Consider the following 14,580-nt stretch of genomic DNA (forward strand, 5'->3'; position numbering starts at 1 on the left):
GGGGAGGTTTAGATTAGATATTGGGTAAAATGACTTTACTGAGAGGGTGGTCATGCACTGGAACAGCCTGCCCAGGGAGGTGGTGGAGTCACCATCCCTGGAGGGATTTAAGAAACGTGTAGACATGGCTCTTCAGGGCATGCTCTAGTGCCCGAGATTGTTGGTTTGTATCTGTTTGTGGTTTGTTTGTGTGGGGTTTTGGGATTTTTTTTTGGTTTGGGGTTTTTTTTGATCTTAAAGGTTCCTTTCAACCATGAGGATTCTGTGATCTCAGCACATTGGACTCGATGATCTTAAAGGTTCCTTTCAACCATGAGGATTCTGTGATCTCAGCAGAAGACGTGTCGATAATGTTGTTTGTATCTGTTTGTGGTTGGTTGTGTGGGGCTTGGAGATTTTTTTTGTTTGGTTTGGGGTTTTTTTTGTCATTGGACTCGATGATCTTAAAGGTTCCTTTCAACCATGAGGATCTCAGCAGAAGACGTGTCGATAATGTTGGGCGCAGAGCAGGTAGGGCTGGGTTTGAATATGCGCTGGTCTTTCTTGCCCCATTCCCACTCATGGACTGTCCCTGTGGATCAGTGATGGTTGTTTAGGTTCCTCAGCTGGGCATTTTCCTCCTAGATGGGCTTTGGTGGCTTTTGGCTTCATCTAAACTTTGAATTTCCAGGGATGCATCACTGGGGTGAATGGCGATTGCATTACATGGAGTGTGTCATGTGAATAGCTGGCAGGTGCTGTCACCTACAAGTTTTGTTAGCAGGGGGTGCATCCAGGAGTTTTTCTTTGAGGGTTGAGACCTTTTTTTAATTTCAAAAATAGATCACAAATGAGTGGAGGGAGTCCTAGCTATGAACTGGGAAGAGGAGGACTCGAGGACTTGAACCGCTGGAAATTTCAGCTTTGCATCTTTCATAAATCTGTTTTTTAGAGCTAGAGCCGTGGGTGTGCTCTGCATCCATCCGAAACGGTGTGAAACAACCAGACCCTGCAGCGTTCCTTGGGCAGAGCATCCCCTCCAGTGTCCCACCCCTCGGTGCTCCCGCATCCCCCTGGTCCCCTGCTCCCTCCCATTTCCATGCCGCTTCCCCCTCTGCCCACAGCCCACCCGTGGGCACCAGGCAGGGTGTGGATCAGCATTTGGAAAAGAAATCCTTTGAATTAAAGGGAGCATATTGCTATTATTTCCTCTAATCACTTGATTCGTAAAGCACATGCTGGAAAGGTACTCCTGCTGCTGAACTCAAAGCACCAAATCTAGCTGTATATCCCAGGTTATTAACAGGTGGGTGAAGAAAAAAAAGGCAATAAAAACAAATAATAAGAAAGGTAACAATGACAGCAATTTTAAAATGCTCCCAGGAAAAAAAAACAAAAAACAACCAGTAACTAAATTTTTTTAAAAGCAGTGTGAGATTGAGTGAAGTGAACAGCAAGGGCCTCCATCCTCGAAGTTAGCATGTAAACATCTCCTGGCAGAGGAAGAATTGCCTTTTTTCCAAGTGGCTGCCTCCTTGCCTTGTTCCTGTTACAGAAGAGATCATAAGAAACCTGGGTGAGATGTCTGGGGTTTGGAAGCTTTTTGAGTTTTTTAGATTTCTTGGAATTCCTGGGGAGCCGGAGGCTGTGGCAGGGAGGATGGTGCCTCCCTTGACCATCCAACAACTGAAAGAAACCACAGTCCCATTGAACTCAGTGGGAAATAACAGACTGTACAAAAGCATGTGTTTGTTCACATAACTTTCTCTGAACATTATTCTTCTGCCTCTGCTGAAGGAGGAAACTTCGGTTATGAAGAACAGTGGAGAGAGAGAAATTACTATTAATCTCATAAAAGAGAAATTATTCAAATGTAGCCTTCACCCACGATGCCAGTGAGCTCAAAGTAGAGGGGAAATTTAAAACATTTATGTTACTCCATTTCCGAGATCATAAAACACAAGCAAATGGTCTGGCACTGGATGAACTGGGAAGAGGAGGACTTGAGGACTTGAACCGCTGGAAATTTCAGCTTTGCATCTTTCATAAATCTGTTTTTTAGAGCTAGAGCCGTGGGTGTGCTCTGCATCCATCCGAAACGGTGTGAAACAACCAGAGCCTGCAGCGTTCCTTGGGCAGAGCATCCCCTCCAGTGTCCCACCCCTCGGTGCTCCGCGTCCCCCTGGTCCCCTGCTCCCTCCCATTTCCATGCCGCTTCCCCCTCTGCCCACAGCCCACCCGTGGGCACCAGGCAGGGTGTGGATCAGCATTTGGAAAAGAAATCCTTTGAATTAAAGGGAGCATATTGCTATTATTTCCTCTAATCACTTGATTCGTAAAGCACATGCTGGAAAGGTACTCCTGCTGCTGAACTCAAAGCACCAAATCTAGCTGTATATCCCAGGTTATTAACAGGTGGGTGAAGAAAAAAAAGGCAATAAAAACAAATAATAAGAAAGGTAACAATGACAGCAATTTTAAAATGCTCCCAGGAAAAAAAAACAAAAAACAACCAGTAACTAAATTTTTTTAAAAGCAGTGTGAGATTGAGTGAAGTGAACAGCAAGGGCCTCCATCCTCGAAGTTAGCATGTAAACATCTCCTGGCAGAGGAAGAATTGCCTTTTTTCCAAGTGGCTGCCTCCTTGCCTTGTTCCTGTTACAGAAGAGATCATAAGAAACCTGGGTGAGATGTCTGGGGTTTGGAAGCTTTTTGAGTTTTTTAGATTTCTTGGAATTCCTGGGGAGCCGGAGGCTGTGGCAGGGAGGATGGTGCCTCCCTTGACCATCCAACAACTGAAAGAAACCACAGTCCCATTGAACAAAGTGGGAAATAACAGACTGTACAAAAGCATGTGTTTGTTCACATAACTTTCTCTGAACATTATTCTTCTGCCTCTGCTGAAGGAGGAAACTTCGGTTATGAAGAACAGTGGAGAGAGAGAAATTACTATTAATCTCATAAAAGAGAAATTATTCAAATGTAGCCTTCACCCACGATGCCAGTGAGCTCAAAGTAGAGGGGAAATTTAAAACATTTATGTTACTCCATTTCCGAGATCATAAAACACAAGCAAATGGTCTGGCACTGGATGCTAAATTTCTTAAGGAACTTGCTTTAATTAATTAAACTAGTAAACCAATTAATGGATTTACTTGTAAATTCTTAGAAAATTAATTCTGTGCCCAAAGAGTGTTTTAAATCTGCGAAGGAGGCAGTGTGTATTTCATACAGAGCTTGAATTCCCATTTTAGATGAATCCAATCCAGCACTCGAGTTTGGAGACACAATTGATGCGTTCGTAATACTCAGACCTTCCTCCGAAACCGGCGCTTCCCATCAGCTGAGTCGGGGTGGGATTTCCAAACCCAAACCCTCTGCTGCTTCCCCAGTCCCTCCACGGCCTCACGTTGTGCCTCTGGCTCTGCCTGGATTTCGGATGAACATCCCTCCCTGTGCCTCCAACTGGCTTCTTCATCTGCCATCCCTGCCCTCTTCCTCCTCAGCCTCTCTGATCCGAGGCAGCAGCACAGGGGATGTGCCCAAATCCAGGCGGGCAGCTCCAATAAGCCACGGATTAAAGCCTTGGACAGCCTATGGAGTTGCTGAAAAACAACCCAGCCCAAGTGGAGGAGATTTAAACAAAAGCTAATTTACTTTTCCGTGCGGAAGCCTTGTTTAGATTCCCTGCCTGGCTCAGGGGTGACGGGGGCATCCTCGGTACCTCGCGCTCCTCGCAATCCAAAGTGACACAGACATGAAAAGTTCATCATCAAATGTGTCCCGGCTCCTGAGAACATGAAATCAGAAACGAGCAGGTTCCCTGGGGCTCCTGGTGGTTATTGCTTCCCTTCTCCTCCTAGTAGGTAATGCCACTTTTTCCCTTCCTGTGGCAATCCTCTGCTCTGGCTCTGGGCATCCTTTGGTGGGGCTGGGGGTCTGCCCCCTTCCTGCAAACCCCGGGGGGATGCTGGCTTTGCTCAACGCCTCCCACGCTGCTCCTCCTCGGCTCCGAGGGGGACCAGAGCTGCAGAGCAATTAGGAACGGGAGCATTTTGAAGAGGAAAATGGCAGGGGAAAAAAATTAGCATTTGCACTGTGATGTTTTTGCTGTTTATTAATAAACAAGCAGCTTTCGTGCCTCCGGGGGCAGGAGAGGAGGCTTCAAGCATTCCTTATTTCTCTTGCATTTAGCTTTTTTTTTTTTCCGCTTGTTTTATATGTTACAGGAGATTTGTAATGTCTTCCCACATGTTGAGTTTCCTTATTTTCATGAGAGCAGCTCTGGAATAATTCCTCTGGAGCTCTCGGCTGTGCGCTGCCGGGCTGATTTAAACATCCAGAAAGGCTTGAGGGATGCAGGGTGGATCAGCAGCTCGTTGAGAAGGAGTCGTGTTAATTAGGAACAGGTCTGCTTCCTCCTCCAGAAGGGGAATGACTTCAGGGACAAGTGTTTTTCATGGAGAGAAAGCCCTTGTGCCCAGCTCCTGCCACCCAAGACCTGGGTGGTGATGGTGATGGTGACGGTGACGATGACCCCGATGTGGTCACCCCGGTTCTGCGCCCTGGGTGGTGGTGGGAGGTGAATTAAGACCTTGTTGTATTAACGAGCTTGTTCCTTCATTTCCCTCAGGCCTCCAGCTCTTCTGGTGGAAAAATGCAGCTTTTGGAAACCGAGTTCTCGCGAACCATCCGGGAGCTGATCGAGCTGCACCTGCTGCGCCAGGACAGCATCCCTGCCTTCCTCAGCGCCCTCACCCTCGACCTCTTCAGCCGCCAGACCATTGCTTAGCGTCCCACCACCAGCCACCAGCCAGCTGTGGAGCCCTCCCAGGCAGGACTCTTTGAGGTAGCAAGGACAAATTCTCCCCTCCCACCCTTAATTTGTGGCATTGGGTTGCTTCTGTTCTGGGAACCCCTTCTTCCCCTTTCTTTCGTACTGATTTCTCTGAAAATAATCATTTCCCTTCTATGGGAGGACAAGTCTAGCTCCACCCCAAGACCTATTCCCTGCCTTTGAAGTGGGAAATGTGTTCATCACTGCCCAGACTGTCCCAACATCCTTTTCCCCAAATCTGGGTCCTGGCAAAGCGATGAGCCTTGCAGGAGGGTGGTGCCTCCTGCCCACTGGTTGTCCTCTCCTGATGGGAGCCAAGGGCTTGGTCCCCGAGGACAAGGACCTGGGGAAGGATCAGTCATGAGTAGCAGGTTCTTTGTGGGTACCTCCTGCTCATGCAAATAGCTCATCACTCAACAGGGTTGAAATTATTTTCAAGTTAGACAGTTACCTGAGTCTACTGTCACTCAGCAGACAAGCAGAAGCATAAAGGGCCATTTGAGACCCCGTGACACATCTGTGTTGTGTGGTGTGCTCAGATGTCACTGATGAGCTTTTTGTTCCTCACCAAGGCTCTTGGGCTCTCGATTATCCCAGGATTGCAGGAGGTGGGAGGGAGATCTTCGGGGTGTGCTTTCGCCTGCCACCAGGCTGGGGGTTCCTGCTTGCCTTGCTGGGGGTCTCCCTTCATGGAGGATGGAGCACCCCTTGAAGCCTGATGTTTTGTTTTACAAGGGATGTAGCTCTTTTATTGTAAGAATAAAGTGTCACTTCCCAAACTGGATGTATGACTTCTTTATTTGGGCTTTAAATTATATTGTGCTCCCCCTCTGCTCTCCCACGTGTGAAGCCTGATAACGAATCGTCCATCAACGGTCTGGTGCTGGTACTGCTTTGAGAAGGGAGGACATCATTATCTCAATTTTTCCAGGCAAGTCTCATTCATGCTGTAAGCCAGATAAGTTTGTTATGAACTTCTGTGTGTATTGATTTCCTCTTGATATCAGCAGGAACGTACTTCCTAAGCGTGGAGAGAAGGTAGCAGTGAGCAGGCTAGAAAGTTCCTGTAGATGCTCGCAGTGGCTGCAGGGATGGCCATGCCTGCTGGAGTTACAGAAACACAGAATCTTCTAGGTTGGAAGGGACCTTAAAGATCATCTTGTCCAACCGTCAACCTAACTGACAAAAATAGACACCCACACAACAAACAAGGAGCATCACTATCACTAAACCAGACCTCCCAGGACTTCAGCAACCCGTCTTTTGAACACCTCCAGGGATGGGGCCTCAACCACCTCCCTGGGCAGCCCATTCCTGTCACCCTGGGACCTATCAACGTGTCTACAAGCACGGAAGATAGCTGCTGTAGACCCAACTGATGAGACATGGAGGGACCGGCGTGTCCTCTGGGGAGGCTGCAGCCCCCGTCTCCCCAACCCTCCTCTCCGACAGGGTTTGCAGGGAAGCGCAGCAGCGAAAGTTTGGCTTTCTCTCTCTTCTGCTTGGAGAAGTCCTGGTGGAAGATGAATTGCCTGGCGAGCTGTGCCAGGGGGAACGCTGCCTGATTCGTATGCGCGACGTGGCACCGCGAGTCGCCTTCCTCAGTCAGGGGGAAAATGAATCATGACGTCAGCCGCGTTCGGCTCCTCCGCCAACACAATAGCGGATCCTGGCTGCCTCTGAACGTTCCTCTCCTGGCTCCTCGCAGGAGAAATGAAGTAATTAATAAGTTTACAATAAACCCTCTATCTTAGCAAAACACGGGCGAGGCGAGAAGCGATGCTGGAGAGTGACAAGGGAAAACACGTCCCTGCCCGTTGGAAAGTTGCCTCCCAAGAGCGAAGGGATAATAAGTTGGGGTAGAAAACACAGTAGTCTTCTGAGGTGCCTTCTGTGGGGAGAAGAGGTGGATTGCTGCTCTGCACCCCCTTCTCCCAGCAAGACTGAGTTGTTCAACTGAGTTTAACAGGCAGCACGGCTGGGAGCAGTGTGTGGTCAGGATGGTGCTTGGCCTGATGTGCCGGTGTGTGCCAGCACCTGGACCTGTTCCTGGCTTGGGAAGCTGCTGGAGTAACTGTCCTGCTTTGGCAAGAGCATCCCTGCCCTCCTCGTGGCGTGGTGCTGTTGTGAGCAGACTCAGGAACCAGGCAAAACCAGGGCTTTTTGGGAGCCCTAGGGCTCGCTGATGGAGGCCTGGGGGCGTTCACGTGGAAGCGTGACCATTGTAAAGCCACCTGGGCCACCCGTGGGACACAGGCTGGTGGTTGGGCGTGGGGAAGGGGAGCTGGGACAGTTTCTAGCTCCAACAGCAAATTCAGGATGAAGCCCCAGACGTGTCTGAACCCCGCTGCCACGGCAGCTCCCGTTGCTGTCATTATACTGCTCATCTCAGCCGTGACGGAGCTGCGAGGAGTAACTGCGACGCTGAATTTCACAGTGATTGCTCCTTCCATAACGAGCTCCATGGGCTTTCCAGCCCATTGCAGGGCCCTGCCACCGTGCTCACCGCCCCCCACATCCCCCCTCCAAGGGGCAGCCCCCCGGGGCAGTGCAAACAGAGAGGGTAGACTGGTTGCCCCTGATGGGAGAGAGTTTTCAACCACCCCAGGCAGTGGGGACACGGGTCACGTCTGGCTTCAGTGTGTCCCTTGCAAAGCTCCAGCCCCTTTGGTGAAAAATCATGTTGGGAAACGTGGGGAGATCAGTAATAAATTTGCAGTCAGTTGGAGGGGAGAGGCAGGAGTGTTAACAAGTGTGCCTGTGGTTGCTGGGTCCCTGAGCACACTCGCTGGGGTTTGTGTGCTGTAAGCTGCAAAATGTGATTTATGAGTGCGCGGCCGGGGGACTGTGTGCGTCGCAGCCCTGTCTTGTTTGCAGTGGTGCCTGAAGTTTCCCTTTGCTCAAACCCCTCCTCTGCTGATCAACCCTTTTCATCTGCGTGCGTCTCTAAATGCCAAGCAGGGGCAAAGAGCTGCCAAGTGCTGCCATATGGTCCCTGGGAGCAGCAGAGCTCTTGGCTAAGGCAGGTATTGCAAAGTTCATGCTTCTCCTAAGGTCACACCTCTGAACCTGCAGCCTTTTGCTCCAGCTGTGTGTCTCCTGGCTCTTTCGGTGTCGTCTTGAGTTGTTTGTGGGAGCCTGAGAGTTGTGCTGGAAGCGTGTGATGCCTGAGAAAGGACTAGAGACACCTTTTTGGGGTGATCCGTGAGAAACTTGGGACTCTTAGATGTCCATGAGAAACTTGGGACTCTTAGATGTCAGTTATGGATCATCTCCGTGTAAGACTATAGGAGGAAGGGAAGGAGAAGAGGGGGAGAACACTGGGGTTAGTTGTCAGGGGTGGTGACGTGGCCACTGTCTGGGAAGCCCTGAGCTCTGGGTGGGCAGGAGACCCGTGGTGGAAGGGGATGAGCATCCCCAAATACATCCTGCCACTGCTGCTGGGTCAGGGGGGTTCAGAGAGGATTGGGGTATGGATACCTCTACTGTGAGGACAGGCTGAGAGAGTTCTCTCACTGCAGAAGAGAAGGCTTTGGGGAGACTTTAGAGCCCCTTTGGCTGAGAGTTCTCTCACTCAGAAGAGAAGGCTCTGGGGAGACCTTAGAGCCCCTTCCAGTGCCTAAAGGGGCTCCAGGAGAGATGGGGAGGAATTCTCGATCTGGGAGGGAGCCACAGGATGAGGGGAAATGGTTCTAAACCGGAAAAGAGGAGATTTAGATGAGATATTAGGAAGAAATTCTTTGCTGGGAGGCTAGTGAGAGCCTGGCCCAGGTTGCCCCGAGAAGCTGTGGCTGCCCCATCCCTGGAGGGATTCAAGGCCAGGTTGGAGGGGGCTTGGAGCAACCTGGGCTGGTGGGAGGTGTCCCTGCCCAGGGCAGGGGGGTTGGAACTGGATGGTCTTTAAGGTCTCTTCCAACCCAAACCATTCTGTAATTCTGTGATTTGACCCCAAATGCAGCCCTACAGGGGCTCATGATCAGCAGGGGTCAGACACAGTGTCCCACAGCTGCAGTGCCAGCATTCGCGGTCGGTTCTCCATCACTCCCCTCCACCCTCTCCGTTGCACTGAGGAAACACGGAGCAGCACCACCCCTCTCCATTCCTTGACCCCATCCAGGATCTGAGAGACAGCCGAGGATGGTGTGAATTGTGCTGCTGGGCGTTGGTGTCACGGCTTGTATTAGAAATAGTGTGACCAGCAGCAGTAGGGAGGTGATTGTGCCCCTGTGCTCAGCACTGGTGAGGCCACACCTCGAGTGTTGTGTGCAGTTTTGGGCACCTCAATACAAGAGAGATCTGGAGGTGCTGGAGCGAGTGCAGAGGAGGGCAACGAAGCTGGTGAAGGGCCTGGAAAACAAATCATATGAGGAGCGGCTGAGGGAGTTGGGACTGTAGCTGAGAGACAGCCGAGGATGGTGTGAATTGTGTTGCTGGGCATTGGTGTCACATTGAGCCTCGGGGGGGACAGAGGCAGAGCCTTCCCAGGACATCACCAAGGTAATGCCTTGTGCTGTCGGGAGATGACGCAGCCGGGGGCAGGTTTGCTTCTGCTACAGCTTTTAGCTGTTGGAAGGAGCTGGGAGAAGGATGAGGGTGTGGGATGCTGGATGACCATAGCTAAGGATGGTGTGTGCTGGAGGAGTAGCTGGGGAGGATGGGACAGGCTCTGGGTGCTGGTGGCAATGGTGTTGGCACTGCCTGCTGTGACAGCAGAGCCGGGTTGAACAGCAGCCCTGCTAAAAGTTGCATGAGATTTAAAAGCTACAAAACACGCCCACTCTTTTCAGGGGAGGGCTATTAAATCGATAAATAAATAAAAAATCAGCAAGGCTCTTTTAAGGGAGTCTTTTTTTTAAATATTAAAACCCCCTCCTTCCCAACAGGAAAGCTTTTTTCAGGCTAAGAGGAGCGACTGAACGGCATCTGATGGTATCGCATTGACACGAGTGTCTAGAAAAATAGGGTAGGAATGTGTGATCTGCTCTGAAAAAAGGAACCCTAGCTAATAGGAAATATGCTGATGCTACTTTTAATTTCATGACTCAGGTTTGCTGCAAAATTGATGGGAATCAGTGTTGGAGCTTGGTTATATTGGAACAGTTCTCTGCTGCTTGGGGTTTTTCGGTTTCTCGTTTCTCTCTGGGGGGATTGTTATTGTACAATTTTTTGTAACTCCAGGGGCTCGTAGATGTTATTTGAAAGGACAGCGGAGCAGTCTGGCATCCAAAGGAAAGAGGAGATTTTTGCTTCAGAAATGTGCTACCTAGAAATCACTGACCAAAGCCGCCTCTAAGGGACCATTGCAGACCCCGGCCCTGGGCAGCCATCCCAGCAGGAGCTCCTGCTCCTTCCACCCACCGTGGCTGGGTCTCCAGCCTTCCTTGTGTGTGTGTTTTCTCTCGAAGCAAATACAAGGGACAAAACAGAAGGAAAATACACTTTAAAGAAAGCTGCTGTGTACGTTAGGGAGCAGGACGGCAGCCCCTTGGCGCTGGAGGGCCTGGGAGCAGCCCAGGTCTTTGGTCTCCACCCAAACCATGTTCCTCCACCAAAGCACATTCCTTCAGGCTGTGTGGGTTCTCTCTCCTGCTTCCCCAACATGGGACCAAGCATCTCCTGGCCTCTTCGTCTTCCCTCCGCCGTTTCCCGGCCTGGGCTCCAGTGTTGATGAGTTTATTAGTGTTGCTAATTTTACCTGATGCTGCTTCCTTCTCTCCGTGACAGGTTGTGTTTTTTTGAACTCGGGCTGACTGATTGAGCTCTCTTTAATATTCCCTGTTTTACTTTGAATTCTCTTTGTTGGCTGTTGCTTGTTGTGTTTTCGGTTGTTTTTTCTTTAATCCTCCCACTGCCTCTTTTTCCTCCCTGGTCCCTCTGATGCCTCTTCAACCTGGAACGAAGCCAGGGACCATCAGGAGGTCATTGAAACACAGACGGCTGTTGGATTTAAATAAGGACTAGATAATTTTATGACCATTAACAAGGCTCGCTGCTAGGCAAGCTAAAATAATAAGGGCAATCATATCTCATGGTTCGGGGAACAAGTTGATTGCCTGTAGGGACTGAGAGGGTAATTCTGCATCCCTGACTCCCCCCAGAATAAGATTCAGTGGACAAGATGCTCCAGAGAGGTCGCAGGGCAGGAGGATGCACTTGCAGAAGGCAAGTTCAAGGCACAGGGCTTGGCTGGAGGGTGAGAACATGTCCCTTGTCACCTCTGTCATCACACTGCTTTTATCTGGTGATGGGAAACTTCTGGTATCATCAGCATGATGGAAAATGTTCTCCAGGCAGGTGGAAGGCTCTGTGAGGTTTGGCAGATGAACCTTTTCTCTCTCTGTGAGTGTGTCTCCTGGATAACATTTGTGCCATATGACTGCAAGCCCTTTGCTTTGCTGGTGGTGGTGGCTGGTTCCTCTGCCAGGCTGTCCCCACAGCAGTCTCCACAAAGAGAAATTAAGAGCATGAACCTCATTGAGGTCCTTCGCTTTGGAGGTGCCTCCTGCTCCCCATCGACTGTGGAGTGCATGAGGGAGACCAGCCTTACATGTATGGGGTGATGGCAAATCTCACTGTCCCTCTTTCACCCCTTCTCCCCGCTGTGGCTCCTCCGTGTCCTCCGAAGACACGTGTCTTTCTGCAGCTCGTTTTGGGAGTCACGCTCCAGCCCCTGGGGATGTACGTGATCGGCTCCCGCTCCCATCCCGCTGTTACGTGGCAGAGCCACCCCTGAGTGGCATGCTCTGAAGTGACAGCTCCTCTCCCTGCCAGTCCTGGGAGGGGAAGGAGCCACCTCGGAGAGGAGGAGATGGCAGGGAATGAACCAAACCCACAGGGAACGGAGCTGCTCATCCCAGCAGCCGCGCAGAGACGAAGGAGGAGCAAGAAAAGTACCTAAAGGGGCTACAGGAGAGATGGGGAGGGATTCTTGGTCAGGATTGCAGCAATAGGACAAGGGGAAACAGATTTAAGCTGAAAGAGAGGAGATTTGGGTTAGATATTAGGAAGAATTTCTTTGTTGTGAGGGTGTTGAGAGCCTGGCCCAGGTTGCCCAGAGAAGCTGTTGGTGCCCCATCCCTGGAGGGGTTCAAGGCCAGGTTGGAGGGGGCTTGGAGCAACCTGGTCTGGTGGGAGGTGTCCCTGCCCAGGGCAGGGGGGTTGGAACTAGATGATATTTAAGGTCCCTTCCAACCCAAACCATTCTATGATTCTAAGAAAAGCTCCCCCAAGATAGCACCAATCATTTGGGTGGATCCATCCAGCTGATGACAGGTGTCTTTGGGGAAGAGTCTGTAGGTATCAGTCATGCTTCATGTCAACACTGGTGTCTTCTGCCTTGTGCAGGCAGAGCATCACCATGTGCTTCCAGCCAGGTTGGAGGATTCCTGGCCCTGCATGGAGACAGCAGGAGCCCACCATGGCGTGCGGCCGTTCCTGAGCTGCCAGCCCCGAGGTGAGGATTACAGCTCTGACAAATCACTCGTTAACTTTGCTAACTCATTAGAAAACACCGAGTGTGGAACAGATCCTAGGCATGCTAATGACTGATTTTAAGGGATCGCTGTGGTGGTAAACCATAATTAACAGTCTATAGCAGCACTTCTTATTTAATTACATGCGGGCAGAGCTGGGAGGCACAGGAAGGTTGATGGGCAAGTTGGGAGCCACCAGCACTGGATGCCCAGCCCTGATGGGTGACCCCGAGGGAGGTTTGGGTGGTAGGACTCCCTGTAGTCTGGGCTGGTTTGGTTGGCATCCCCCAGCATCTGCTGGCCGTGGTCGTGAGCTAGAGGCAAGGTCACAGCCTGTACCTCTGACTCCCCAGTGGAGCGGTGGGGTTTGGGTGACCCTCGTCATGGGTCTTCCTTGAAGGCTCTGCTTCTGCAAAGGGAGCTGTCAGCTTTTGGGAGGTCTCTGCTCTTCTCTGGCTAGGAGGAGATCACAGGTCCTTCATGCAGCCCCCGTCTGCAGGACCTGTCATCTCCTGTGTGCTGCCAGGTCAGCCAAGCACCCCTCTGCACCCCATGCGTGTCTTTTTAATACAGTGAAAGTGCTCAGAGAGGATGGAAATCCCACCTACATGGGATGCTCAACCCCAGTCGCGCTGGCAGATGGGGTGGTCCTACAGGTTGCCCTGAGACCCCAACCCCAAGGTCATTCCTGCCCAGTGCAGGGACCTCACGATGCCTGCAACACCATCCAGCCTAGCTACTCCTCCTCTTCCTCGCTTCTCTCCTCAGGAGGAGGAGGAGGGTGGCTCATGGGGTGTGCTGGCAGATGGGGTGGTCCTACAGGTTGAAACCTGAAACCCCAACCCCAAGGTCATTCCTGCTCAGTGCAGGGACCCCACGATGCTTGCAGCACCATCCAGCCTAGCTACTCCTCCTCTTCCTCGCTTCTCTCCTCAGGAGGAGGAGGAGGGTGGCTCATGGGGCTGAAGCAGAGATGTTCCCAAGGTGAGGAAGGCATCAGGCCCCCCAAAAGCCACAACCTCCCCCCAAAGCACCCCGTTTCCATCACTGCTCTTTCCTGGCTTCACGGTTAACTCTGGCCGTGCACAGTCCCCAGGTCCTGGTACCGGTGTTAAATGTAATGAATGATCTTGTCCTCCTTGTTTGTCTCCTCTTTAGTGTAACACTGTAATTAGCTTAATTACCAACAGATTCATATTTTTTTTTTTGGTAACTTAAAATGGAAATTAAATTTTGCACCAGGTTTTACAGGCTGTTAACGGGAATCGAATAATCAAGCCTGACTCCAAGTCCTTGAAAATGAGTATTAAAAAAGGTCTGAATTTGCATATTCATGTTTTTAATAGGGTTCAGAAGGTATATTTGCAACTGATGAAAAGGATTAATTAAGCCTAATTTGCATAGGAAGAACAGTTTAACCCCTTGCATCCTGACAAGGCAGGGACTGACAGTTTGAATGCCATGGCTTGATGCTGGAGAGACACACAGGCAACGCAGCATGGAGCGAGAGCAGTGACATGTGGAGCATCTTCCTTCTCCTCGAGGAGGACAGGACCTGGGGGGATCCAGGACCCCAGCATTGTCCCCCTGTGCCCACAGCCACCTCTCGGTTGAGCTCTGTCACTCGGCCATGGTGGTTCCTGACCTGGGGTGTCCCACAGCAATGCCACCGCGTCAGGCCTTGAGTGAAACCTGCTGCTCCTCCTGGCGTGAGCTGGGCTCTGCAGCTCTAACACAGGTTTAAGATATGGTTTTGGTCAATAGTTTTGGTTTCCTGAGCTGTTCTCAGCAGGGCCGCCACGGGGTGGGAGCACCCATGGCTGGTAGGGTCACCAAAACCTTCCTCTCCTCATCTCATCTCTGATTTCTCTTTTTCTCAGCGAGGCTGATGCTGGTCAGGGGTTGAAGGCTCTATAGGAACCTCAGATCAGGATGACACTTGGTGTCTCCTGTCCATCAGCCATCGTTCTGAGGCTCTGCTCAGGAGGTGACAGCATCCCAAAAGCCTGGGACTCGGGCAACTTCAGGGGAAGGTGCTGCCCGCACCCTCAATCCCAGCTGGCACCCCCAGCATGGAGAAATCAGCAGGGTCTTGCTCAGCTTTGTCCGGTTGTCATCTCAGAAAAGCATATAAACCCCCCCAAAATCACTCATACCCCCAGCCAGGAGAGCAGAGCGAGAACGTGATGCTTCCTGAGGCCCTACAAAGCTGAGAACAGAGCACAGCTTTGAGTCAGCGCCTGAATGTTGCTAAAAAGTGGGGAAAAAATAAATAAATCAGGCATTCATTTT

At 51.0% G+C, this 14,580-nt stretch overlaps 1 protein-coding gene across 1 annotated transcript in view; it reads left to right on the plus strand.

Annotated features, from left to right (window-relative positions):
- Positions 1-5,576, plus strand: part of MAD1L1 (MAD1 mitotic arrest deficient-like 1 (yeast)) — a 412,943-nt gene extending 407,367 nt beyond the window's left edge. The window contains exon 18 of the mRNA XM_014946202.1: positions 4,613-5,576. Coding sequence (XP_014801688.1) covers positions 4,613-4,771 — 159 coding nt within the window. The 3' untranslated portion in view covers positions 4,772-5,576. The remainder of the gene's footprint in view (positions 1-4,612) is intronic.
- Positions 5,577-14,580: the final 9,004 nt, after the last annotated feature.

This window comes from Calidris pugnax, unplaced genomic scaffold, assembly GCF_001431845.1.
Source record: "Calidris pugnax isolate Ruff unplaced genomic scaffold, ASM143184v1 scaffold123, whole genome shotgun sequence".
Classification (NCBI taxonomy): Eukaryota; Metazoa; Chordata; class Aves; order Charadriiformes; family Scolopacidae; genus Calidris; species Calidris pugnax.